Genomic DNA, 26,248 nt, shown 5'->3' with positions numbered 1-26,248 from the left:
CATTTTCAAATTGGCAGGCAGTGACTGGTGGGGTACCGCAGGGATGTGTGCTAGGACCCCAGCTATTCACAATATATATTAATAATTTAGATGAGGAAACAAAATGTTAATCTCCAAATTTGCAGATGACACCAAGTTGGGTGGGAGTTGAGCTGTGAGGAGGATGCAGAGATCCTTCAGTGTGATTTGGACAAGTTGAGTGAGTGGGCAAATGAATGGCTGATGCAGTTTAATGTGGAGAAATGTGAGGTTATCCACTTTGGTAGCAAAAACGAGGAGGAAGACTATTATCTGAATGGCCATAAATTAGGAGGGCAATATGCAACGAGACTGGGATGTCCTCATACACCAGTCACTGAAGGTAAGTATGCAGGTCCAGCAGGTGGTAAAGAAGGCAATAGTATGTTGGCCTTCACAGCGAAAGGGTTAGAGTACAGGAGCAGAGATGTCTTGCTGCAATTATAGAGGGCTTTGGTGAGGCCACACCTGGAATATTGTCAACAGTTCTGGTCTCCTTATCTGAGGAAGGATGTTGTTGCTCTAGAAGGAGTGCAGCGAAGGTTTACCAGACTGATTCCTGGAATGGCAGGACTGACGCATGAGGAGAGATTGAATCGCTTAGGATCATATTTGCTGGAGTTCAGAAGAATGAGTGGGAGGGGAGGGATCTTATGGAAACCTATAAAATTCTAATAAGATTAGACAGGGTAGATGCAGGAAGGATGTTCCCCTTAATGGGTGTGTCCAGAACCAGGAATCACAGTCTGAGGATGCACGGTAGACCATTTAGGACAGACAGGAGGAGAAATTTCTTCACCCAGAGGGTTGTCTTTCCCTCTCGCTGCAATATTACTCATCACTATATCATTAATACGATGAACTTTACTCTTACTCCTAAATTCCAGAAACACCATCCTACATGTTTTCCATCTTTGTATTTTTGTTAAATAACTCTCCTGCTCTAGGGCAGCATGGTGGAGCAGTGGTTAGCATTGCTGCCTCACGGCGCCGAGGTTCCAGGTTTGATCCCGGCTCTGGGTCACTGTCCGTGTGGAGTTTGCACATTCACTCCAGTGTCTGCGTGGGTTTCGCCTCTACAACCCAAAAGGTGTGCAGGGTAGGTGGATTGGCCACGCTAAATTGTCCCTTAATTGGAAAAAATGAATTAGGTACACTAAACTTATTATTTTTTAAAACTCTCCTAGGGCAGCATGGTGGAGCAGTGGATAGCACTGCTGCCTCATGGCGCCGAGGTCCCAGGTTCAATCCCGGCTCTGGGTCACTGTCTGTGTGGAGTTTGCACATTCTCTCCGTGTTTGCGTGGGTTTCGCCTCCACAACCCAAAGGCTAGGTGGATTGGCCACGCTAAATTGTCCCTTAATTGGAAAAAAATTAATCGGGCACAGTAAATTTATTTTAAAAAACAAACTCTCCTGCTCTTCATTTTTGGTAAAGTTCTACATAATGGCCGGGTTTCGCCATCCTGCCGCACCATATTTCTGGTGCGGCACGCCGTCGGGATTCTCCGTTTCGCCGGCTAGTCAATGGGGTTTCCCATTGTGGGATGGCCACACGCCATCGGGAAACCCCCGGGCTGTCGGCAAAACGGAGAAACCCGATGGCAGAGAGTTCAGACCAATGTATCTAAACCATCAAATGGGTTAGCGATTTTTAAAAAATCAGTAACTAACATTGCTTGTAGAAATGAAAGAGCTCCTCTGGGATTTTTATGGCATTGGTTGACTTGGACCCTTTCACTAGCCTCACACTGAGCCCCAACTCCCAAAGATTATGTTGTCTAGGCTCAATTTCACTGTAAATTGTGCAGTCTTAGTTCTTGAAGAAACTTCCTCCACAGGGATATTTTTCCGCTATTTTGGCCAATTGTAAACATTTCACATAACACCGTCTGTGTGGAGATCTTAGTGGCCAACAGGATGTGAATTTTCAGTCAATGTCTGCATCCGATACTACAAAGATTCTTGGATAGTGGAACAGATTAAAAATTAATACTGGATATTCTGGGATCTGATCTAGTTTGACCACTTTTACACCTGCTCTGGAAGCATTGTGCAATTTACATAAATTATACTAAAGTGTGATGAATTCTAAAGTTCCCAAGACTCAAGAGAGATTTAAAATCATTGATATGTGTACCCATGTGTATACACACACACGTGCATGCAGAAGCCCGCACAACTTAAGTCAGAACATGCAGTAAAAATGCAAGGACTCAAACCTACACTGGAATGGAATTGGCTACTATCGAGAAAAGGGCTCAGAGTGAAGGCAGATGGTATTATCAAAATGGCATAGGAAAACAAAATTATGAGGACCAAAACATTTCAATTGCTGAACTTCCAAGTGTTAACCGGTGTTAATTATTGTTGAAAGTATTTCACTACAATTAATCTAGACACCAACTTTAGCAGTAATGAAACATGGTGATTTCATTAAGCCAGTATGTACATATGTGGGTCTTTTCCAGTGATTTAACACAATCCATACAAAAATGTTAAGGTTCCCCTATAGCCTCTAATTATTTTACAAGTTAGTTGTTATTTTCTATTTTAATCATGCCTTTTGACTAGGAACTTCACCCCCCCTGGCCAGTTTCCATAGCAGAACAAAACAGCTTACCTGAAAGTAAAAGGCTACAGGTGACCTTGACATCAAGTTGTTGAAGTGCTCATGAAACTGTGGTGAAAGAATGTCTTGTGCACACACTTCATATGGGTCAAATACTTGTTCCTGTACACAAGAAAACATTTTAAACTTTGTTTCACTTTTTGATTTTGCTTAAAAGGCTATTCATTATGAGCATAGCATAATAAAAATACACCTTATTGCAAATAATATTCTGCTGTAAGGTTGGTATTTTAAAATGACAATTCAATTTCAACGGTTACAACGGACACATTTACTTTGAAATTCTCTCAGCAATTTTAATAACATCAGTTGTGCCATGGAGAAGTGTAAAACACTTAAACATTTAAAGGTTTAAAGATTTCATCAGAGTGAAAAAACATACAGGAAGAAGTTTCTCTTTTATAGCAAATCTGTAACTGTTTTTCAAATGCACATTCATGATTTTGCTATTTTACTCCAAAGCAAGTACCAGGGATTGTTGCTATGGTCCCACTTTACTGATATAACTTTTGATTCAAGGTCTGAGATAGATTTACCTGCTTACATTCTTCATTGGGCTACGATGTGTGTCAGCCTTTAGTTGAATGAAAGACAAAACAAATAGTAACAGAAATGCACAGGATTGCAGTCCAATGAGCCAATTCCAAGATAGAGAGAAAAAAAAATTGTGTGATAGTTGAGAATGGAGGAAAAATTAATGTCAGTGCCCTCTTAAGCTGGCCAAGATTTTCCAGCTACAGAGTCCCTGGATAGTTAATTATTGGGTGTGTGAAGTAGTTAAATTTAAACTGTCTAATTGCCATCCTCATTCTAAGCTTGCCCATTTGTACCCGTGGTACCAGAGTTTGTAATTATAATCACAAATTTTCTCAAAGTTCTAACACTTTAGGATTTAAAATCGTAACAGTTTCCCAGCCTTTCAAAGCTATTCTAGACCCAGCTTCCTTACTCTCTTTTCAGATGCCGAATCCCAAGCACTAACTAATTTGTCCTCTTCTGTACTATGTTTATGGGAAGGATGTCCGTACTTTAACATAGTGATCAGACAGTAAACATTCTCCAGGTAGAGCTCAATGTCGGTTTCAGGAAATACAAAGGACAATTTGCGTTTTCATTTTGCTAGAACAATGCACAATACAGAGTGACGCGATAGAAATGATTAAAATTATAAAAGAACAGGACAGGATAGCTAGGAGCTATTTCCAGTCTAGGCATCAAGAACAACGGTACACAGGTGCAAGATTTAATGCAAGAGATTTAGAACAAGGGCGGGAATAACTTTGTCAAGCAGAGGGTTGTGACGCCATCAAATTTACTTTCAGAATCAGTGGTTGAGGTAGAAACTGTGTCAATGTTCAAGAGATAAACTGGATAGGTAGATTAAAGGGTCGAAGGGACACAGGAACAGGATGTGTAAATATAATTAGAATTATTTGCTTGCATTGAGGTTAAATGGCAACGTGGTCAGGTTGAGTCGAATGGCTTATATTTGTGTTGTAACTTTTGTGTACTTCAATTAAAACTTACTATTACTAGCCAAAGATTTATTGTTCCATCCCTCTGGCTATATACAGGTTGAGCATGCCTTATCCGAAATGCTTGGGGCTGAGCATCCTCGGCTACGTAGTGCGTAATGGAGTGATAGGCCCCGACCCTGAACGCATGCGCCCCTTATGGAATTTCCCCTCCCCCACTACTCCAAAGCCCTGAAACGCTGCCTGGGCTTCTTCTCGTATATTACGCCCAGTGGGTTCCTCAATACGCAGACAAGGCCTGCCCGTTAATTCAGTCCACTACCTTCCCCCTGTCGACAGAGGCCCGCCAGGCCTTCAGCCGCATCAAAGCGGATATCGCAAAGGCCACGATGCACGCAAGTCGAGAGCGACGCATCCGACGTAGCTCTGGCGGCCACTCACAACCAAGCGGGCAGACCCGTGGTCTTTTTCTCCCGTACCCTCCACGCCTCAGAAATCCGCCACTCCTCAGTGGAAAAGGAAGCCCAAGCCATAGTGGAAGCTGTGCGACATTGGAGGCATTACCTGGCCGGCAGGAGATTCACTCTCCTCACTGACCAACGGTCAGTAGCCTTTATGTTCGATAATGCACAGCGGGGCAAAATCAAGAACGACAAGATCTTGAGGTGGAGGATCGAGCTCTCCACCTATAACTATGAGACCTTGTATTGTCCCGGAAAGCTGAACGAGCTGTCCGATGCCCTATCCCGCGGCACATGTGCCAACGCACAAGTCGACCGTCTCCAAGCCCTCCACGAGGACTTCTGCCACCCGGGGGTCACTCGATTCTACCACTTTGTGAAGACCCGCAACCTTCCTTACTCTGTTGAGGAGGTCCGAACAGCCACCAGGAGCTGCCAAATCTGCGCAGAGTGCAAGCCGCACTTTTTCAGGCCAGATAGAGCGCACCTGATAAAGGCTTCCCGTCCCTTTGATTTCAAAGGCCCCCTCCCCTCCACCGACAGCAACGCCTACTTCCTAAACGTGGTGGACGAAAACCCCCGTTTCCCCTTCGCCATCCCCTGCCCCTACATGACCGCGGCCACGGTCATTAAAGCCCTCTGCACCATCTTTACACTGTTCGGTTTCCCCGCATACATCCATAGCGACAGGGGGTCCTCCTTCATGAGCGACGAACTGCGTCAATTCCTGCTCAGTGGCATTGCCTCGAGCAGGACGACGAGTTACAACCCTCGGGGGAATGGTCAGGTAGAGAGCGAGAACGGTACGGTCTGGAAGACCGTCCTACTGGCCCTACGGTCCAGAAGTCTCCGAGTTTCCCGTTGGCAGGAAGTCCTCCCGGATGCCCTCCACTCCATCCGGTCGCTGCTGTGTACCACAACTAATCAAATGCCTCACGAGCGCCTCCTTGTGTTCCCTAGGAAGTCCTCCTCCGGAACGTCGCTGCCGACCTGGCTGGCAGCCACAGGACCCATCTTGCTCCGAAAGCATGTGCGGGCGCACAAATCGGACCCATTGGTCGAGAGGGTTCATCTTCTCCATGCAAACCCTCAATACGCCTACGTGGCTTACCCCGACGGCCGACAGGACCTGGCGCCCGCCGGAACCACCCCCCCCCCCCCCCAAAACACCAATCACCCCCTCCCTCCCGCCAGCGCACCCCACAGCCGCCCCCTTCCCGGGTGGATCGGTCCTCCTCCCATGCCCGTCCAGGAGTAGTGAAACAGGAACAAACAGCGCAACGCTCCCAGAGTCGACAGTGCCTGAGCCAGCACCTGCACCACCACCGGGGCTGAGATGATCGACAAGGATGACCAGGGCACCCACTCGACTCGTGGAATCCGGGTGACAAAGCAAAAATCTGTAAATAAGTCAGCCAAAATCTGTAAATAGTTAACTGTTGAGATCAAGGCATAGCCACTGTATGGAGATAATTCCAGGACCAGCTTTGTAAACCCCTACCACCATGGACCCACCCCCCCGCCGGGTTCCTTTTTAATAAGGGGTGAATGTGGTGGTATGTATTAGGGGTAGTACGGTACCTATGATGCCAAGAGGCTATTGGTAGACAGACACTGGGTCCTGATTGGATCTGCCGCCTGCTGGCTCCACCCAGTAAGGCGGAGTATAAGAGCCCGGGTTCCCCCAGCAGCCGCATTCTGTAACTGAGCTGCTGGGGAACAAGTCTTGCTTAATAAAGCCTCGATTGACTTCATCACTTCTCGACTCGTGAGTAATTGATTGTGCCACAGTTGCCATGGGGAATGAACGAGGGAATGGCACTACCCCAAGCTTTTGTTTAAGTTTGGAAAAAATGTAATGCATGGACGTGCTCCTTATGTCTGTAAAAAGGGTTGTGTGTGGGAATATATTTGGCTTCTAGCATACGCAAGTGAGCCACACTGCAAGTCCAACTGATAATCTTAAATAGGTTTTCAATGTGATTTGGCTGTTCACAACAGGCAAAATTCTGATGGAACAAAACCAGCCCATGCTTACAAATCTCAAAAATTAGGACCTGCTTTAACTTTTTTTTAAAGTTTTCCTTCTGGGCAGGAATGCAGACACTTGCCGCGCCGGGAACAACCCCCTATCAAAAGGCGAGCAGAGCTCCTCAGTGGAGGAAGAAATTGGGGTGCCATCGACCCCCGATCCCCACAATGCCCCAACTCGCCTGTTAGAGGGTCCTCGAGCCAACTGCATCCCACCACATACCGACAGGGCACCCCCAGCCCCGATCCCACCAGTGTATCTATGTTGGGGATTTCCGTCATGGTCTTCTTTATAAAATCCGTGTTGTCCCAGTTGGGCGTGTACACGTTTACCAGGTTTCCCTTTGTCCAGGGGGCACCCAACATGGCCGCCACTGTGTGTACAGCATGTGGGTGAGCCCCTTTGTTTATGGACCCTCCAAAGTGACTGCTTCCGGCTTTCCCTGCTAGTGTGGTGGCCCCCAATCCCGGGGCTGATCTTATCCTTTCCCTATGCCCAATCGATTGCTGTCCCCTCCGTCTCCTCTTCCCCTTTCCTGCGCTCCGCTGCTTCACCTCTTCCCCCCACTGTGAGCTGGTACTCTTGCTCAAAGCTAGGCAGTACTTTCCCTGCGCAAGCATTGTTCATGTCCATTACTTTTCTTTCCACTTTCTCTCTCTGCATCTTCCTCATCGCTGTCTTGTCTGCTTTTAGTCCAGGCCATTTGTCCGCACAAACTCGTCTATCTCTGCTGGGGTATTAAAATAATGTTCCTTGTTTTGGAATGTCACCCAAAGCCTGGCTGGAAGTACCATCCCAAATTTTATTCCGTTTTTGTTCAGGGCGATTTCGCCTGGTTGAACTCGGCCCTGCGCTTTGCCAGGTCTGCTCCAATGTCTTGGTACACCCGTATTCTGTGTCCTTCCCAACTGCCCACCTTTGTCTGCCGAGCCCAATGCAGGATTCTCTCCCGATCCTGGTACCTGTGTAGTTTGGCGATTATCGCTCCCCGGCCTTGAGCTTCGGTCGGAGTGACCCGTGTACCTGTGTACCCTGTTGATCTCCGGCGGCTTGGGAAGCTGTCCCTTCCGACTAAGTTGCCCAGCATCTGGGCCACATAGTCTGTCGGGTCCGTGCCCTCGATCCCCTCTGACAGGCCCACAATTTTAATGTTTTGGCGCCGAGACCAGTTCTCCTGAGCCTCGACTTTCCCCTTCCAACTCCCCTGGGTCGCCACCAACCTTTTTATTTTGGCCTCCTGAGCCACATTCCTGTGGTCAATTCCTTAGTCAGGAATATCTTCCATCCATCCGGGATTTCGGGTCTCCCTCGCTCGGGGATGGCCGGGGACCTCTCGCCTCTTGGGTCCGCTGACTCAATTGCTCGGTGTTCCTGTCCTTTTCCCCTGCTTCTACCTTCTCTGCGGCCTCTTGAGCTCCCACTTGCTGGCATATTGCACCTTTCCTCTTCCTTTCCATTTACAGGTAGAATCAGTAAGGATAAACAGCAACACCTCCTTCACGCTAGTCCTCAAATCCGGGGCCCCGCAAGGCTGCGTACTTAACCCCCTAATATACTTCCTATACACACATGATGTGCAGCAAAATTTGGCTCCAACTCCATCTACAAGTTTGCTGATGACATGACCATAGTGGGTCGGATATCAAAGTACAGGAGGGAGGATTTCCGGTTGCGGCTATGTCTGGGTAGGTCACAAGTTCGGCAGCTCCCGCTGTGAACGGACTTTTGGGCACTTTTAAGGAGCCCCAGCGGCACTTGGACGACGATTCCCGGTGTGGGAAGGCAGCAGTGAGGTTCCCCCAGCACTGTATGGAGTGGATCAGGAGCGGAGTGGTCAAAAAAGCGGCACTGGAAGAGAGAGGAGAGCAAGGGCAGAAAAGCAAGATGGCGGCGGGTGGAGACCAGGCAGCGTGGGCTCAGTGGTCTCAGGAGCAGCAGGAATTTTTGAAAAGCTGCTTTGCGGAGTTGAAGGCGGAGATGTTGGTCCCTATGAAGGCGTCGATCGAGAGGCTGGTGAAGACCCAGAGGGCGCAGGGGACAGCGATTAAAGAGGTGCAGCAGAAAGGCTCTGACAACCAGGATGAGATCCTGGGCCTCGCGGTGAAAGTGGAGGCGCACGAGGTGCTGCACAAAAAGTGGCACTGGCTCGTCGGGGGAACTTCGAGGGGGAATTCAATCGGGGGATCGTCGGCAGAGGCCGGAACGGCCGGGGTCAGCAGGAGTCAGCTGACTTACGGCAGTGCAAAGGGGGGGGGGGGGGGGGGAGCAAGGGGGCTAGGCAACTGCCTGGCCGGGGGGGGGGGGACACGACTGGGTCCCATGTGCACAAGTCCTATTCACGGATAGACTTCTTCGTGGTGAGTAGGGCGTTGATCCCACGTACGGAGGGGACGGAGTACTCGGCCATAGCGATTTCGGACCACACCCCGCACTTGGTGGAGCTGGAGTTGGGGGAGGAGAGGGGCCAGCGCCCGCTGTGGTGCATGGATGTGGGACTGCTGGTGGATGAGGAGGTCTGTGGGCGGGTCCAGGAGTGCATTCATAGGTACATAGAGGCCAATGATTATGGGGAGGTACCGGTTAGTGTGGTTTGGGAGGCGCTGAAGGCGGTGGTCAGGGGAGAGTTCCTGGTCAGCGGCGGTTCCTGGACCAATTGAGGTTCCCGAGGGTGGAGGAGGGACAGGTTGAAAGTTTGGGGGCACCGATCGGGATGGAGGAGCTGGTTAAGGGGTTGGGGAGTATGCAGGCGGGCAAGGCCCCGGGGCCGGATGGGTTCCCGGTCGAATTCTATAGGAAGTTTGTGGAACTGTTGGGTCCGTTGTTGGTGAGAACCTTCAACGAGACGAAGGAGGAAGGGATTCTTCCCCCGACGATGTCTCGGGCTTTGATCTCTCTTATCCTCAAGCGGGACAAGGACCCACTGCAGTGTGGCTCGTATAGGCCGATTTCTCTCCTTAATGTGGATGCCAAGTTGTTGGCGAAGGTCCTGGCCACTAGGATTGAGGATTGTGTCCCGGGAGTGACACATGAGGATCAGACGGGATTTGTGAAGGGCAGGCAGTTGAATGCAAACTTGCGGAGGCTCCTGAATGTGATCATGATGAAGTGGTGGCGGCAATGGACGCGGAGAAGGCCTTTGATCGGGTGGAGTGGGAGTACGTGTGGGAAGTGCTGGGCAGGTTTGGATTCGGGGAGGGGTTCATAGGGTGGGTCAAATTGTTATACCAGGCCCCGGTGGCAAGCGTATCGACGAATCGGCTAGAGCAGAGTACTTCAGGTTGTACCGTGGGTCGAGCCAGGGGTGCCCCCTGACCCCCCTGCTGTTTGCCCTGGCAATTGAGCTGCTGACTATGGCACTAAGGGAGTCTAGGAACTGGAGGGTGTTGGTCCGGGGAGGGGGGGGAGCATCGGGTCTCGTTATATGCAGATGACCTGCTTTTGTATATTGAAGATCCAGTGGAGGGGATGGCAGAGGTCATGCAGACCCTTAGGGAGTTTGGAGACTTCTCAGGATACAAGCTCAATGTTGGGAAGAGTGAGCTCTTTGTGGTGCATGCGAGGGGTCAGGAGAGGAGGCTGGAGGAGCTGCCGCTCAAGAGGGTGGAGAGGAGTTTCCGGTATTTGGGTATCCAGGTGGCCAGGAGTTGGGGGGTCTTGCACAAGCTCAACTTGGCGCGGTTGGTAGACCAGACTTTAGGAGATGGAACGTGTTGCCACTCTCCCTGGCAGGTAGGGTGCAGTCCGTTAAGATGACGGTCCTCCCTATGTTCTTGTTCGTGTTCCAGTGCCTGCCTATTCTCATCCCTAAGGCCTTTTTCAAGCGAGTGAGCAAAAGCATTATGGGGTTCGTATGGGCAACTAAGACCCCGAGGGTTAAGAGACTGTTCTTGGAGCGCAGTCGGGGGGGGGGGCGCTACCGCCGACGCGGTATACCACGAACCCGGTGGTGGCGGCGACACTGATGATCTGGGGGCAGTGGAGACGGCACAGGGGGAAGGTGGGGGCCTTGGTTTGGTCCCCGGTACGGAACAACCATAGGTTTGCACCGGGCAGGATGGATGGCGGATTCCTAAGTTGGCATCGGGCGGGAATTAAAAGGATGGGGGACCTATTCATTGACGGGACTTTTGCCAGTCTGAGGGAGCTGGAGGAGAAATTTGGGTTACCCCCGGGAAATGAGGAGGCAGGTAGGGGAATTTCCGCTGCTGCCTGCCCGGAGGATACAGCACAGGGTGATTTTGTTTGTGTGGGTCGGGAGGGTACGGTCTCGGCGATTTACCAGGAGCTGCAGGAGGCGGAGGAGGCCTCGGTGGAGGAGCTGAAGGGCAAGTGGGAGGAGGAGCTGGGTGAGGAACTGGATGAGGGCCTGTGGGCTGACGCCCTGGGCAGGGTCAATTCCTCCTCGTCTTGTGCCAGGCTCAGCCTGATCCAGTTTAAAGTGGTGCACAGGGCGCTTATGACAGGGGCGAGGATGTGTAAGTTTTTTGGTGAGAGGACAGGAGTGAGGTGTTCGGGGAGCCCAGCAAATCACGTCCATATGTTCTGGGCGTGTCCGGCGCTAGAGGGGTTTTGGAGGGGCTTCGCAAGGGCTATGTCCAGAGTCTTGGATACTCGGGTAAAACCAAGCTGGGGGATAGCAATATTTGGGGTGTCAGACGAGCCGGGAATGCAGGAGCCGAAAGAGGCCAGAGTTCTGGCCTTTGCCTCTTTGGTAGCCCGGAGAAGGATTTTACTAATGTGGAGGGACGCGAAGCCCCCAAATGTAGAGGCTTGGATCAATGACATGGCGGGGTTTCTCAGGTTGGAGAGGATAAAGTTTGCCTTGAGAGGGTCTGTGCAGGGGTTCTCCAGGCGGTGGCAACCGTTCCTAGACTTTCTCGTGGAACGTTAGGTGGAGGTCAATGGCAGCAGCAACCCGAGGGGGGGTTCTTGTTTTGGTTTATGTAAGGGGCGTTTGCCCCATTTTTGTTCTTAGTTTGTTAGATAGTTTAATGGTTAGAGGATTAAGTTGCTTTGTGTGTTGGCGTAATGCCCTTTTTATTTCTATTTTCTTTCCTTTCTGGAGTGTTTTGTAAAAAGTTATTGGGAAAATTTTGAATAAACATTTATATTTTTAAAAAGTACAGGAGGGAGATTAGAGAATCTAGTGGAGTGGTGTAACGACAACAATCTTTCCCTCAATGTCAGTAAAACTAAAGAGCTGACGATTGACTTCAGGAAGCAAAGTATCATACACACCCCTGTCTGCATCAATGGGGTGAAGGTGGAGATGGTTGACAGCTTCAAATTCCTAGGTATGCACATCACCAATATTCTGTCCTGGTCCACCCACGTCAACGCTATGACCAAGAAAGCACAACAGCACCTATACTTCCTCAGGAAACTAAGGGAATTTGGCATGTCCACATTGATTCTTACCAACATTTACAGATGCACCATAGAAAGCATCCTAACCGGCTGCATCACAGCCTGGTATGTCAACTGCTCGGCCCAAGACAATAAGAAACTACAGAGAGTCGTGAACACAGCTCAGTCCATCATGCGAACCCGTCTCCCATCCATGGACTCGGTCTACACCTCCCACTGCCTGGAAAGCAGGCAGCATAATCAAAGACCCCTCCTACCCGGGTTATTCACTCTTCCAATTTCTTCCATCGCCCAGGAGATACAAAAGTTTGAGATCAGGGGCAAGATTCTCCGACCCCCCAGCGGGTGGAGTTGGTCCACCTGGCCAGGTGCCAGCCTCCAACAGTCAGACCCATGCGGTCCATGCCACCTGGCTGGGGGGAGGAGGGGGTATGGGCAATGATGACATGCCGTCGTTCCCCGTTCTCCCCCCCCCCCAAGGCCGTCATGTTTTCCGATCAGCCAGCGATGTTGGCCGCCGTGGCGGCAGCCGCTAATGTCCATGTCGCCCTGGATGAGGAGGAGGAGGAGCGTGCCAGAGAGGTGGCACAGGCTGCCGCAGAGGGGCAGGCGGCAGCGGACAAGGCTGGAGGGACACCTGACCGACAGGACGAGGAGGGGGAGGAGGACGTCGCGGCCCCACGGCAACGGAGGCACCCGAGGGCGCCCCGTGTGTACCGGCCCCGGCAGTCATACCAGGACCTCACGGACCGAGAATGCAGGAGGAGACTCCGGATGAGCCGGGAAACCGTGGCACACATCTGCCACCTGCTGGCGCACCTGTCACCGCGTGGCACTGGCGGGGGACACCCTCTCCCAGTGTCCGTCAAGGTTACGGTGGCCCTGAACTTTTATGCAACGGGGTCATTCCAGGCACCGGGTGGGGACCTGTCCGGCATATCGCAGACATCGGTGCATCGGTGCATCCGGGCAGTGACAGACGCCCTATATGCCATGGCGCACCACAACATCCGCTTCCCTGTGGACCGGGCCAGCCAAGATGACCGTGCCGTGGTCCAGGGCGCGATTGATGGGATGCACGTCGCTGTGCAGCCACCTGCAGATAACAGGGCCGTGTTCACCAATAGGAAGGGGACCTATTCGATGAACATACAGGTGGTCTGCGACCACCGCATGATGATCCTGCACGTCTGCGCCCGTTACCCGGGCAGTGTACACGACTCATACGTGTTGTCGCGGTCATACATCACCGGCATGTACGAGGGACGCCATCCCCGGCTGAGGGACTGGTTGCTGGGCGACAGGGGCTACCCATTGCGATCGTGGCTGATGACGCCTATACGGAGGCCATGCAATGAGGCGGAGAACTGCTACAATGATGCCCATGTAGCGACAAGGGGAGTGATAGAGAGGTGCTTTGGCGTGCCGAAGATGCGTTTCAGGTACCTGGACCTCTCTGGGGGCGCCCTCCAGTATCGGTCAGATAGGGTCGGCCGCATCATTGTGGTGTGCTGCGTCCTGCACAATATAGCCCAGCAGAGGGGCGATGTGCCGCAGGCAGAGGAGGGCGGAGTGGAGGAGCAGCAGTCCTCCCCAGATGAGGGGGATGGGGGCAATGGTCAGGGCAGACGGGCTAGACACGGGCCGGTGGCTGTCCACCGTTACCGGCTGGGCCAGCGGGCACGGGACAGGCTGATAGCCACCCACTTCACTGACTAGACGGGCTTGGGAATTGGGTAGTATGGCCACAGACCGCACACCATGGCAACAGCCGACCACCCACACCCCCCACCCATCCACCCACCCAGCACCCTCACCCCCCTCCCCAACCCCACCCACCCCACCCGCATGCACACCACCCCCCCATTGCCGATCCACCTGCGGCACAACGGCCGGGCTCACATAGTTGCCGGTGGACGCGTGTCTATTGCAGGCCATGGAGGATGATGACAACCCGCCCTGCGATGAGCTCCTGGCTCCACAACGTTGGACTATGTCTGACCCATGGCCACAGTACCACCGTCCACCCGGACCATCCCTGCATGCGGCTGTGACACTGCAGCGCACGGTCCCGTCCTCTGCCCGGGGGGATGTTGATGGCGGGCCAGGGGGAAGGGGGCAGACTCACCTGGGGCTGAGGTAAGACCACCCCTCACACACACACTTGCGCTCAACGTACATGACACCCCCGCACGCTTTGGACAGAGCACAAAGGCAGCTTCTGTAGGTGTAACATTGACTTTAATAACCAAACGAGTTCATGCACGTGCCCTAGCCCCTAAAACCTATCTGTGCCCTGCACCCGTGCCAACGTACTCAGTGTCTAATTGTTTGGCCTTACGCACCCTATGACTACGTCTACGTGGTTTCCCCAGACGGTACAGCAGAACTGGAGGTGGACTCCTGTGATTGCTGCCCTCTGACACGGGATCCCTTTGGCGGCCATTTCCTGGGGCGTCCTGGCCTAGATGGGCCAGGCTGCGGCCCGGGCGACTGGGATGGCGAGCTGCCAGCCTGTCCTGCCCGTTGCCCACCCGATGCACCTGGGGGTGGGGTGTCCGAGGTGCCGCGGTATTCCGGGACCTCCCCTACAGGGGGACCCGGGATGGACCACAGCACCTCCTCCCTCGGGGTGCCCGATGGCCCCCAGGCCTCTACATGGGTGGGGGATGCGAACGGACTGGCCATCCGACGCCCCCCCGACATCTGGCGCTGCCAGTCCTGGAGGCCCGTGCTGGTATCGTCAGGGGTCTGCAGGTTTGCAGCCATGGAGCTCAGGGGATTGGCAAACCCTGTCTGTGACTGTGCGACGCCGGCTCGCACATGGCCAATGGCGCCGATGCCCTTAGCGATGGCCTGCTGAGACTGGGCCATGGCCTGCTAAGACTGGGCCATGGCCTGCTGAGACTGGGCCATGGCCTGCTGAGACTGGGCCATGGCCTGCAGAGACTGGGCCATGGCCTGCAGAGACTGGGCCATGGCCTGCAGAGACTGGGCCATGGCCTGCTGAGACTGGGCCATGGCCTGCTGAGACTGGGCCATGGCCTGCTGAGACTGGGCCATGGCCTGCAGAGACTGGGCTATGGCGTTGAGCGCCTCTGCCATCTGCCGCTGGCTCATGGCCTCCTGTGAGAGGGTAGCCATGTCCTGGGCCACAGACGCCGACTGCACGGAAAGCCCCAGGCCTCGCAAACCGTTCCCCATGTCTGACACCGTCGCACCAATTGCCTCCACCGCGGACGCCGCCCGTGCGGTGTCGGCCTGGGTGGCACGCATGATCGGCACCACTCCCAGCTCCTGGACGCGGGTGGACTCCTCCACCTGCGACTGCAGCCGCCGCAAGCTGGCCGTCACCCTCTTCGCTCGTCTCAGGTTCGGTGGTTGCATCGGATCTATGGGTGGGTGTGGTAACTCCAGGAACCCGGGATCCATCTGGGCGGCAGATGTTCGCTTGGGCTGGGCTGCCCGCCGACCGCCCGGCCCCTCTGCTGCTCCTATCTCCACCTGCTGTACCGGGACGGCTGTGTTGTGCGCACCAGTGAGTGTACCAGACGCCTCATCACTAAAGTGCCCAACCGAGGTGAGCGTCTCTGCGATGGTGGAGGGTGTTGGTGACAGCAGTGGCGTTGTGTCGTGCGCATCGTCCCACTCTGAGTCCATGGCACTTTGGGGTGGCAGTTCGTCTCCGCCCATCCAATCTGTGGCACTGTCCTGTATTTCAGTTTCCTGGGTGGTGGTGTCCTGGGTAGGGGTGTCCTGGGTAGTGGTGTACTGGGTAGTGGTTTCGTGGCTCGGCTGTGACGGGGGCCTATGGCTGCCCCTCTCGTCGCTGGGTGGCACACGCCTGCGTCGTCGCACCCGCACGAGACGGGGGCGTCGTCTCCCTGTTGCTCCAGGTCTCTCCATCTCCAGTGGTCTCCGAGGGGCATCCTGCAGGCGTCGCATGCCAGAGGGTCCGGGTCTCTCCATCTCCAGTGGTCTCCGAGGGGCATTCTGCGGGCGTCGCATGCCAGAGGGTCCGGGTCTCTCCGTCCCCCGTGGTCTCCGAGGGGCATCCCGCGGGCGGTCTGCATCTGCGGGGATGGGTGCCTCGACGTTTGCTCCTGCGATACACAATGAAGCATGCATGGTTAGACACGCAGGCAGTGATCAGGTGATATGGGGGAGGGGGATATGGGGACGGGCTGTCTGTGGCTCACTTGCTGGTGGGCCCCCGACCTCTGCATCAGCAACCTCCCGGTCCTCAGGTCCGCCAGCCAGTTCCAGGGCCCTTCCCTCATGTTCGGTCAGTGACCTCTCATCAGCAGGGCCTCCTCCAGTCCTCACATGCTCCCTGGTGTTGTGTGCGCGTTTCTCCTGTTGTGGGGCAGGGGTAAAAGGCAACAGTGTTAGACAGGTATATGAATGCACGCCATCGGTTGCGCGTGTATTGCAGAGGTTAAGGTTAGGGCTGGATTCACTTTGGGAAATGGGGGAAGGCGGATATGGGGGAAGGCGGATATGGGGGAGGGGGGATATGGGGGAGGGGGGATATGGGGGAGGGGGGATATGGGGGAGGGGGGATATGGGGGAGGGGGGATATGGGGGAGGGGGGATATGGGGGAGGGGGGATATGGGGGAGGGGGGATATGGGGGAGGGGGGATATGGGGGAGGGGGGATATGGGGGAGGGGGGATATGGGGGAGGGGGGATATGGGGGAGGGGGGATATGGGGGAGGGGGGATATGGGGGAGGGGGGATATGGGGGAGGGGGGATATGGGGGAGGGGGGATATGGGGGAGGGGGGATATGGGAGAGGGGGGATATGGGGGAGGGGGGATATGGGGGAGGGGGGATATGGGGGAGGGGGGATATGGGGGAGGGGGGATATGGGGGAGGGGGGATATGGGGGAGGGGGGATATGGGGAGGGGGGATATGGGGGAGGGGGATATGGGGGAGGGGGGATATGGGGGAGGGGGGATATGGGGGAGGGGGGATATGGGGGAGGGGGGATATGGGGGAGGGGGGATATGGGGGAGGGGGGATATGGGGGAGGGGGGATATGGGGGAGGGGGGATATGGGGGAGGGGGGATATGGGGGAGAGGGGATATGGGGGAGAGGGGATATGGGGGAGAGGGGATATGGGGGAGGGGGGATATGGGGGAGGGGGGATATGGGGGAGGGGGGATATGGGGGAGGGGGGATATGGGGGAGGGGGGATATGGGGGAGGGGGGATATGGGGGAGGGGGGATATGGGGGAGGGGGGATATGGGGGAGGGGGGATATGGGGGAGAGGGGATATGGGGGAGAGGGGATATGGGGGAGAGGGGATATGGGGGAGAGGGGATATGGGGGCGAGGGGATATGGGGGAGGGGGGATATGGGGGAGGGGGGATATGGGGGAGGGGGGATATGGGGGAGGGGGGATATGGGGGAGGGGGGATATGGGGGAGGGGGGATATGGGGGAGGGGGGATATGGGGGAGGGGGGATATGGGGGAGGGGGGATATGGGGGAGGGGGGATATGGGGGAGGGGGGATATGGGGGAGGGGGGATATGGATATCGGGCGGGGGGGGGGGGGGGAGGCTCACCCTGGCTGCTCTGACGAGGTCGTTCACCTTCTTGTGGCACTGGGTGCCTGTCCGTGGTGTCAGGGCCACAGCGGTGACGGTCTCTACCACCTCCCTCCACAGACGCTGGCTGTGGCGTGGGGCAGCTCTGCGGCCGTGCCCGGGATATAGGGCCTCCCTCCTCTGCTCCACTGCGTCCAGGAGCGCCTCAATGTCAGGAGACTGGAACCTCGGGGCTGAGCGGCGGGCGGCCATCCGGTCGGGTGTTCTGGTTGTGTGGGGGGAGCAGTGCGTCCTTAATGAGCCGTCATGCCATGCAGCGTGCATGACGCCGCACGGCGTGAACCACATGAGCCAGCGCGGATAGCGTCACGTCGCTGCTAGCCCATTCCGGGCTGGAGACTTTGCGACGTTTTTGGCGGCGTGATGCAGGTGGGATTTGCGCCGTTTTTGCCGCCGGTCGGCGGACTTTGCGCCGATAACGGAGAATTTCGCCCCTGGTTTCTCAGCTGTTGAAAAACAGCTTCTTCCCCGCTGTTCCAGACTCCTCAATGACTCTTATGGACTGATCTGATCTCTTCACACATCTTCTCTACTGAGGCACAATGGTTATTGTCACTGAACTAGTAATCCAGAGACCCATGATAATGATCTGGGGACCTGGGTTCGAATTCCACCATGGGAGGTGATGGAATTTAAACTCAATAAAATATCTGACCATGAAGCCATTGTCGATTGTCGTAAAAACCCATCTGGTCCACTAATGTCCTTTAGGGAAGGAAATCTGCCATCCTTACCTGGTCTGGCCCACATGTGACTCCAGACCCACTCACAACAATGTGGTTGACTCTTAACTGCTCCCTCAAGGGCAATTAGGGATGGAAAATAAATGCTAGCACAGCCTGCGACACCCATATCTCATGAACAAATATTTTTTAAAGTAGCACTGGATTCCGTATGCTTCACCCGATGCTCGTGTCTATGTATTTACATTGTGTATTTATGCATGTCCTATGTTTTTTTTCATGTATGGAATGATCTGTCTGGACTATATGCAGAACAATATTTTTCACTGTACCTTAGTACACGTGACAAAACAAAACCAATCCAAAATCCAATGAGTCTGGATGTTCGAGCTAAATTCATCCAAAAGTGTCTGTTTTACTGTGTTCTGGAGGAGAGCCACCTAATGTGCAACTGCTCAGCACATCCCCGTCACCAGAAGTGTTCACAATAAAAACTTTTTTTTAAAAATGGCGAAGATGACAATGAATGGGCTATTTCCTTTGTAAATTTACTTCCCACCTCCATGAAGCCTGTGAGAAGTTGGTCCTGCCATCAGTAAAGTTCTCTGGTGGTAGGAATGTGTCCTGAAGCCCATTCATCCCAGTTCTCTGCAATTTTACCAGCTTGCCTCACGCTGCCATCGCACTTCCTGAGGCCAATAACATTTTCCAAGTTTCAGTTGTGTTAGGATCCCTAACAAGAACCCAACTAATTTCAATTTGTAAAATTGTGAGGAAATGTTACTGCACCACAGGAGCGCTAACACCGACCAATAGATACCTTTTATGTTAAAACAAACTTGAATTTAATCACAGAATAAACCACATTAGCAACAAAGAAATAGCTTTACATTTAACAGTTACACCTGTCCTTAAGTAAAAGAAGAAACCTTAACTTACTTCATAAACCTGCCACTATTTCTCAATTAAGCAAACCAATATATATTCAATACCACTCATGAATAAAGTTAACAACCACGGTTTTACTTACTTCTACTTTTTTTTACTTACTTTACCACTCTTGTGTAGAATCTTTGGAGAGAGAACCTTGTAGGGCCAAACTGAAACACCTCTGTTCAGTTTAGAGTTCCAGGATCTACTCCTCAGGCAGGCCTGGTTCCTCCCATTAACTACACTGCCTGTACCCAAAGCAGAAGGCATTCGTTTATCTCTTCTTACATGATGTCCATTGATTGTTTAGCCAGGACCAAACACAATACCCATCATAAATTATCTACACCTCAAGAATCCTTCAAACCTAAACAATGTTCCATAAGCTAGCTATCTGTAAACAAGTAAATGGTTCTCAACATCTATTAGCAGAACACTTGACCTGCAAATCAATGATTACCTAACTTTTACGACAGCTTAATCACCACTCTAGCAGTCATACTGTTTATATGCGTCTTTTTTTCTCATTTTTTTAAATGAAGGAGCAATTTAGCGGGGTCAATCCACCTACCCTGCACATCTTTGGATTGTGGGGGTGAGGTCCACACAGACACAAGAGTAAATGTGCAAACTCCACACGGACAGTGACCCGGGGCCAGGATCGAACTAGTCCTTGGCGCCATGAGGCAGCAGTGCTAACTACTGTGCCACCGTTCCGCCCCTTCTGTATGTATCTTAACCCAGATTTTAATTACATTACTGCAAAAAATATTAAAATATAAAGTATGACAATTTCTTACATTCATCACAGTTGGATGATGACAAACTAGCAATTTGGAGTTCAACATCCAAAGCTAAATTACATTCTACTGAAATAAACTTCAACTACAAAGTGAACATGATGTAAGCCAAATTTAATCTTTACATGCTAGCAAGGTTAATACAAAAAGAAAAGATCAAGGTCCCCACCTAAAATTTGTGAAAGGAACTTAAAAGAAGACTTTCACGGTGGGGCAGGTGTTCCATTCGGGGCTAGATGCGAAAAACAGGGGGGTGGCTATATTAGTGGGGAAGCGGGTAATGTTCGAGGCAAAGACTATAGTGGCGGATAACGGGGGTAGATACGTGATGGTGAGTGGCAAACTACAGGGGGAGACGGTGGTTTTGGTAAACGTATATGCCCCGAACTGGGATGATGCCAATTTTATGAGGCGGATGCTAGGACGCATTCCGGACCTAGAGATGGGAAAGCTGATAATGGGGGGAGATTTTAATACGGTGTTGGAACCAGGGCTGGATAGGTCGAAGTCCAGGACTGGAAGGAGGCCGGCAGCAGCCAAGGTACTTAAAGATTTTATGGAGCAGATGGGAGGTGTAGACCCGTGGAGATTTAGCAGACCTAGGAGTAAGGAGTTCTCGTTTTTCTCCAATGTCCATAAAGTCTACTTGCGAATAGACTTTTTTGTGCTGGGAAGGGCGTTGATCCCGAAGGCGAGGGGAACGGAGTACACGGCTATAGCCATTTCGGATCACGCTCCACACTGGGTGGACTTGGAGATAGGGGAGGAAACAGGAGGGCGCCCACCCTGGAGAATGGACATGGGACTAATGGCAGATGAGGGGGTGTGTCTAAGGGTGAGGGGGTGCATTGAAAAGTACTTGGAACTCAATGATAATGGGGAGGTCCAGGTGGGAGTGGTCTGGGAGGCTCTGAAGGCAGTGGTTAGAGGGGAGCTGATATCAATAAGGGCACATAAAGGGAAGCAGGAGAGTAAGGAATGGGAGCGGTTGCTGCAAGAACTTTTGAGGGTGGACAGACAATATGCGGAAGCACCGGAGGAGGGACTGTACAGGGAAAGGCAAAGGCTACATGTAGAATTTGACTTGCTGACTACGGGCACTGCAGAGGCACAATGGGGGAAGGCAAAGGGTGTACAGTACGAATATGGGGAGAAGGCGAGCAGGTTGCTGGCACACCAATTGAGGAAAAGGGGAGCAGCGAGGGAAATAGGGGGAGTGAGGGATGAGGAAGGAGAGATGGAGCGGGGAGCGGAGAGAGTGAATGGAGTGTTCAAGACATTTTATTAAAAATTATATGAAGCTCAACCCCCGGATGGGAGGGAGAGAATGATGGGCTTCTTGGATCGGCTGGAATTTCCCAAGGTGGAAGAGCAGGAAAGGGTGGGACTGGGAGCACAGATCGAGGTAGAAGAAGTGGTGAAAGGAATTAGGAGCATGCAGGCGGGAAAGGCCCCGGGACCGGATGGATTCCCAGTTGAATTCTATTGAAAATATGTGGACTTGCTCGCCCCGGTATTGACGAGGACCTTTAATGAGGCAAAGGAAAGGGGACAACTGCCCCCGACTATGTCTGAAGCAACAATATCGCTTCTCTTAAAGAAGGAAAAGGACCCGTTACAATGCGGGTCCTATAGACCTATTTCCCTCCTAAATGTAGATGCCAAGATCCTGGCCAAGGTAATGGCAATGAGAATAGAGGAATGTGTCCCGGGGGTGGTCCACGAGGACCAAACTGGGTTTGTGAAGGGGAGACAGCTGAACACGAATATATGGAGGCTGTTAGGGGTAATGATGATGCCCCCACCAGAGGGGGAAACGGAGATAGTAGTGGCGATGGATGCCGAGAAAGCATTTGATAGAGTGGAGTGGGATTATTTGTGGGAGGTGTTGAGGAGATTTGGTTTTGGAGAGGGGTATGTTAGATGGGTGCAGTTGTTGTATAGGGCCCCGATGGCGAGCGTGGTCACGAATGGACGGGGATCTGCATATTTTCGGCTCCATAGAGGGACAAGGCAGGGATGCCCTCTGTCCCCATTGTTGTTTGCACTGGCGATTGAGCCCCTGGCGATAGCGTTGAGGGGTTCCAAGAAGTGGAGGGGAGTACTTAGAGGAGGAGAAGAACACCGGGATTTTTCAGGGTATAAATTGAACATGGGGAAAAGTGAGTTGTTTGTGGTGCATCCAGGGGAGCAGAGTAGAGAAATAGAGGACCTACCGTTGAGAAAGGTAACAAGGGACTTTCGTTACCTGGGGATCCAGATAGCCAAGAATTGGGGCACATTGCATAGGTTAAATTTAACGCGGTTTGTGGAACAAATGGAGGAGGATTTCAAGAGATGGGATATGGTATCCCTGTCACTGGCAGGGAGGGTGCAGGCGGTTAAGATGGTGGTCCTCCCGAGATTCCTCTTTGTGTTTCAGTGCCTCCCGGTGGTGATCACGAAGGCTTTTTTTAAAAGGATTGAAAAGAGCATCATGGGTTTTGTGTGGGCCGGGAAGACCCCGAGAGTGAGGAAGGGATTCTTACAGCGTAGCAGGGATAGGGGGGGGCTGGCACTACCGAGCCTAAGTGAGTATTATTGGGCCGCTAATATTTCAATGGTGAGTAAGTGGATGGGAGAGGAGGAGGGAGCGGCGTGGAAGAGATTAGAGAGGGCGTCCTGTAGGGGGACTAGCCTACAGGCTATGGTGACAGCCCCATTGCCGTTCTCACCGAGGAACTACACCACAAGCCCGGTGGTGGTGGCTACACTGAAGATTTGGGGACAGTGGAGACGGCATAGGGGAAAGACTGGAGCCTTGTGGGGGTCCCCGATAATAAACAACCATAGGTTTGCCCCGGGGGGAATGGATGGGGGATATGAAATGTGGCAAAGAGCAGGAATAACGCAACTGAAAGATCTGTTTGTGGATGGGAAGTTCGCGAGTCTGGGAGCGCTGACCGAGAAATATGGGTTGCCCCAAGGGAATGCATTCAGGTATATGCAACTGAAGGCTTTTGTGAGGCAACAGGTGAGGGAATTCCCGCAGCTCCCGACACAAGAGGTGCAGGACAGAGTGATCTCAAAGACATGGGTGGGGGATGGTAAGGTGTCAGATATATATAGGGAAATGAGGGACGAGGGGGAGACTATGGTAGATGAACTAAAAGGGAAATGGGAAGAAGAGCTGGGGGAGGAGATCGAGGAGGGGCTGTGGGCAGATGTCCTAAGCAGGGTAAACTCGTCGTCCTCGTGTGCCAGGCTAAGCCTGATTCAGTTTAAGGTATTACACAGGGCGCATATGACTGGAGCACGGCTCAGTAAATTTTTTGGGGTGGAGGATAGGTGTGCGAGGTGCTCGAGAAGCCCAGCGAATCATACCCATATGTTTTGGTCATGCCCGGCACTACAGGGGTTTTGGATGGGGGTGACAAAGGTGCTTTCAAAAGTAGTGGGGGTCCGGGTCGAACCAAGCTGGGGGTTGGCTATATTTGGGGTTGCACAAGAGCCGGGAGTGCAGGAGGCGAGAGAGGCCGATGTTTTGGCCTTTGCGTCCCTAGTAGCCCGGCGCAGGATATTGTTAATGTGGAAAGAAGCCAAGCCCCTGGGGGTGGAGACCTGGATAAATGACATGGCAGGGTTTATAAAGCTAGAGCGGATTAAGTTCGTTCTAAGGGGGTCGGCTCAAGGGTTCACCAGGCGGTGGCAACCGTTCGTCGAATACCTCGCAGAAAGATAGATGGAATGGAAAAAAGAGGGCAGCAGCTGCAGCCCAGGATCGGGGTGGAGGGGGAGGAACCAGAAGGACTCTCAGGGTTGTTAATATATACTGTATAATATGTATAGGTCGTTGCGACAGATAATTATATATTGGACTGTTAAATTATATTTTTGGAGAGTGTTACTTGTGATAAGGCAGTTGCCAATTAGGGTTCGTTTTCATTTTTGTTATTTATTATTTATTCATTTTTTATTTATAAAATAGGTCATTGTTATTTGTGTTGTTATAATATTGTGTAAAGGATGCACAATGTACTGTGTTGGTTGACCAAAAATTTTCAATAAAATATTTATTTAAAAAAAAGAAAACTTTCACAAACCAGTTCTGGCCTCATCATTTCAAGACATATTTCCTCAATGCTGAATTATTAATTAGCCCCAAACTCCATCTCTTAATGGCTCACACCAAGAAAGCAACTTGTTTTTCTTTTTAATTAGTAGGGGTCTAAGAATCATTTTGTTTGCCAGAGTCTGAGCAATGAAAGGATTGGTCAGTGACACCTAATGTAAATGAGCTTTTACAGCACATAAATTTTATGAAATTCAATACGCAACATTTAAATCATATTTCTAAAACACATGTACCATATAAAATGTGTTCAAAAGCTACCAATGCTCGACAAAACTTTCTATGTTGCAGGGCAACATAACTTTAATTAATTTGTGTAATAATTCACAACATATCAAGTACTGTATTCTGTTAGTAACAGTCTGTGTCCTCAAAGTGAATATTAACTTTTTGAAATATTCAAAAAGAGCAGTCTCTCCATTCAATATGGATGAGAGGGATATATAATGTCATCAGTGTGCGTCACAAAAGAAGAAAAATAATGGGAAGCAGGATGAGTCTACTGCCCCTTCATAATCCTACATCTGTATAAAGTGGCATCACCATATTTTTTCCTAGAGCCACCTTGAGGAACAATGAAGAATGGAAATTTTTAATCCGAGTAATATTCCATTCATCAGAAAGAAATCAAAACAACAGAATTGCTGTCTATGAAGAAAGTGATATTAAAATGCATTGGGTATAAGAAAATAATGTAATATATAATCATTCAAAATCCAGAATGAGTGACAAGTGGTGTATATTATTGATTTGCTTCGGGGCAAGTGTACAACAATATTTGAGCAGAGAGAACAAGTGCTGATGTATAAGCTAAATAAATAAAGTACTCTAGAGAAAAACTGTTGGATGATTAAGACGTTATAGTCAAACATCTCACCGTGTGCCAGAACACAAATCATTATTGCACTGTACCTCTGCCAGATCTTCAAAGCAGCTGCCAACAAATGGATGAGGGCTGCTTTCATCTGTCATTTCAACAGTATCCTCCATCAATCCAAGTATCTTCACAGTCAGTTCATGGATATCCAAGATGTTACTGAAGATTATTTCAATGTCCTATCAGAAAACAGAGATGCATACACTTAACATTGCTTGGAAATTTAGCCTGTAAATAATAGACTTCTAAACAAAAGTATCACAAGTCACTGAAAAGGATATATTGACACACAGTAGCTGCTTCCAATACACAGATCATAAATTTCACATCTGGAAAATCAAAAATTCCGGTACCAGCCTCCCCGAACAGGCGCCGAATGTGGCGACTAGGGTCTTTTCACAGTAACTTCATTTGAAGCCTACTTATGACAATAAGCAATTTTCATTTCATTTTCATTTTTCATTTCAAAGTGCTTATTTTGGCACCCATAAACAAGATGAGCTGGAGATATGTCAAAGGTTAAAATTTTCAAAATCTCAAACCTGTCCCAACAACCAACTTCCAGATTGAATGCAATGGGACAAGAACAGGCAGCCAATCCACTCCAAGCGGGGGTTTGACAATGTATTTGAACAATTTGTGGAGTTTGTACATTCTCCCCATGTGTGTGTGGGTTTCATCTGGGTGCTCCGGTTTCCTAACACAGTCCAAAGATGTACAAGTTAGGTGGATTTGCCATGCTAAATTGCCCCTTAGTGTCCAAAACATTAGGTGGGGTTACTGGGTTGCAGGAATAGGGTGGGGGCGTGGGCCTGTGTAGGGTGCTCTTTCAGAGGGTCGGCGCAGACCATGATTTGCAGAATGGCCTCCTTCTGGGTGGCACGGTGGCATAGTGGTTAGCACTGCTGCCTCACATCTCCAGGTTCCTGGGTTCAATTCCAGTCTCGGGTGACTGTGGAGTTTGCACTTTCTCCCCGTGTCTGCGTGGGTTTCCTCCGGGTGCTCCGGTTTTCTCCCACAGTCCAAAGATGTGCAGGTTAGTTGGATTGGTCATGCTAAATTGCCCCTTAGTGTCCAAAATATTAGGTGGGGTTACTGGGTTACAGGGATAGGGTGGAGGCATGGGCTTAAGTAGGGTGCTATTTCCAAGGGATGGTGCAGGCTCGGTGGGTCCAATGGCCTCCTTCTGCACTGTAAATTATATGACTCTAATTTAATGATGCTGGCTTCCTCCAATTTAATAATAA

The 26,248-nt window shown here is 51.5% G+C and overlaps 1 protein-coding gene across 1 annotated transcript in view; it reads right to left on the bottom strand.

Annotated features, from left to right (window-relative positions):
* Positions 1–26,248, bottom strand: part of sos2 (son of sevenless homolog 2 (Drosophila)) — a 234,022-nt gene that overhangs the window by 118,194 nt on the left and 89,580 nt on the right. Inside the window, exons 6-7 of the mRNA XM_072489811.1 lie at positions 25,037–25,180; positions 2,641–2,751 (exon numbers count right to left, since the gene is read on the bottom strand). Of these exons, the coding sequence (XP_072345912.1) occupies positions 2,641–2,751; positions 25,037–25,180 (255 nt within the window). The remainder of the gene's footprint in view (positions 1–2,640; positions 2,752–25,036; positions 25,181–26,248) is intronic.

Source organism: Scyliorhinus torazame, chromosome 2 (assembly GCF_047496885.1).
Source record: "Scyliorhinus torazame isolate Kashiwa2021f chromosome 2, sScyTor2.1, whole genome shotgun sequence".
Classification (NCBI taxonomy): Eukaryota; Metazoa; Chordata; class Chondrichthyes; order Carcharhiniformes; family Scyliorhinidae; genus Scyliorhinus; species Scyliorhinus torazame.
Note: the sequence above shows the minus strand (reverse complement) of the source record. Positions and strands in the feature narration are given on the sequence as shown.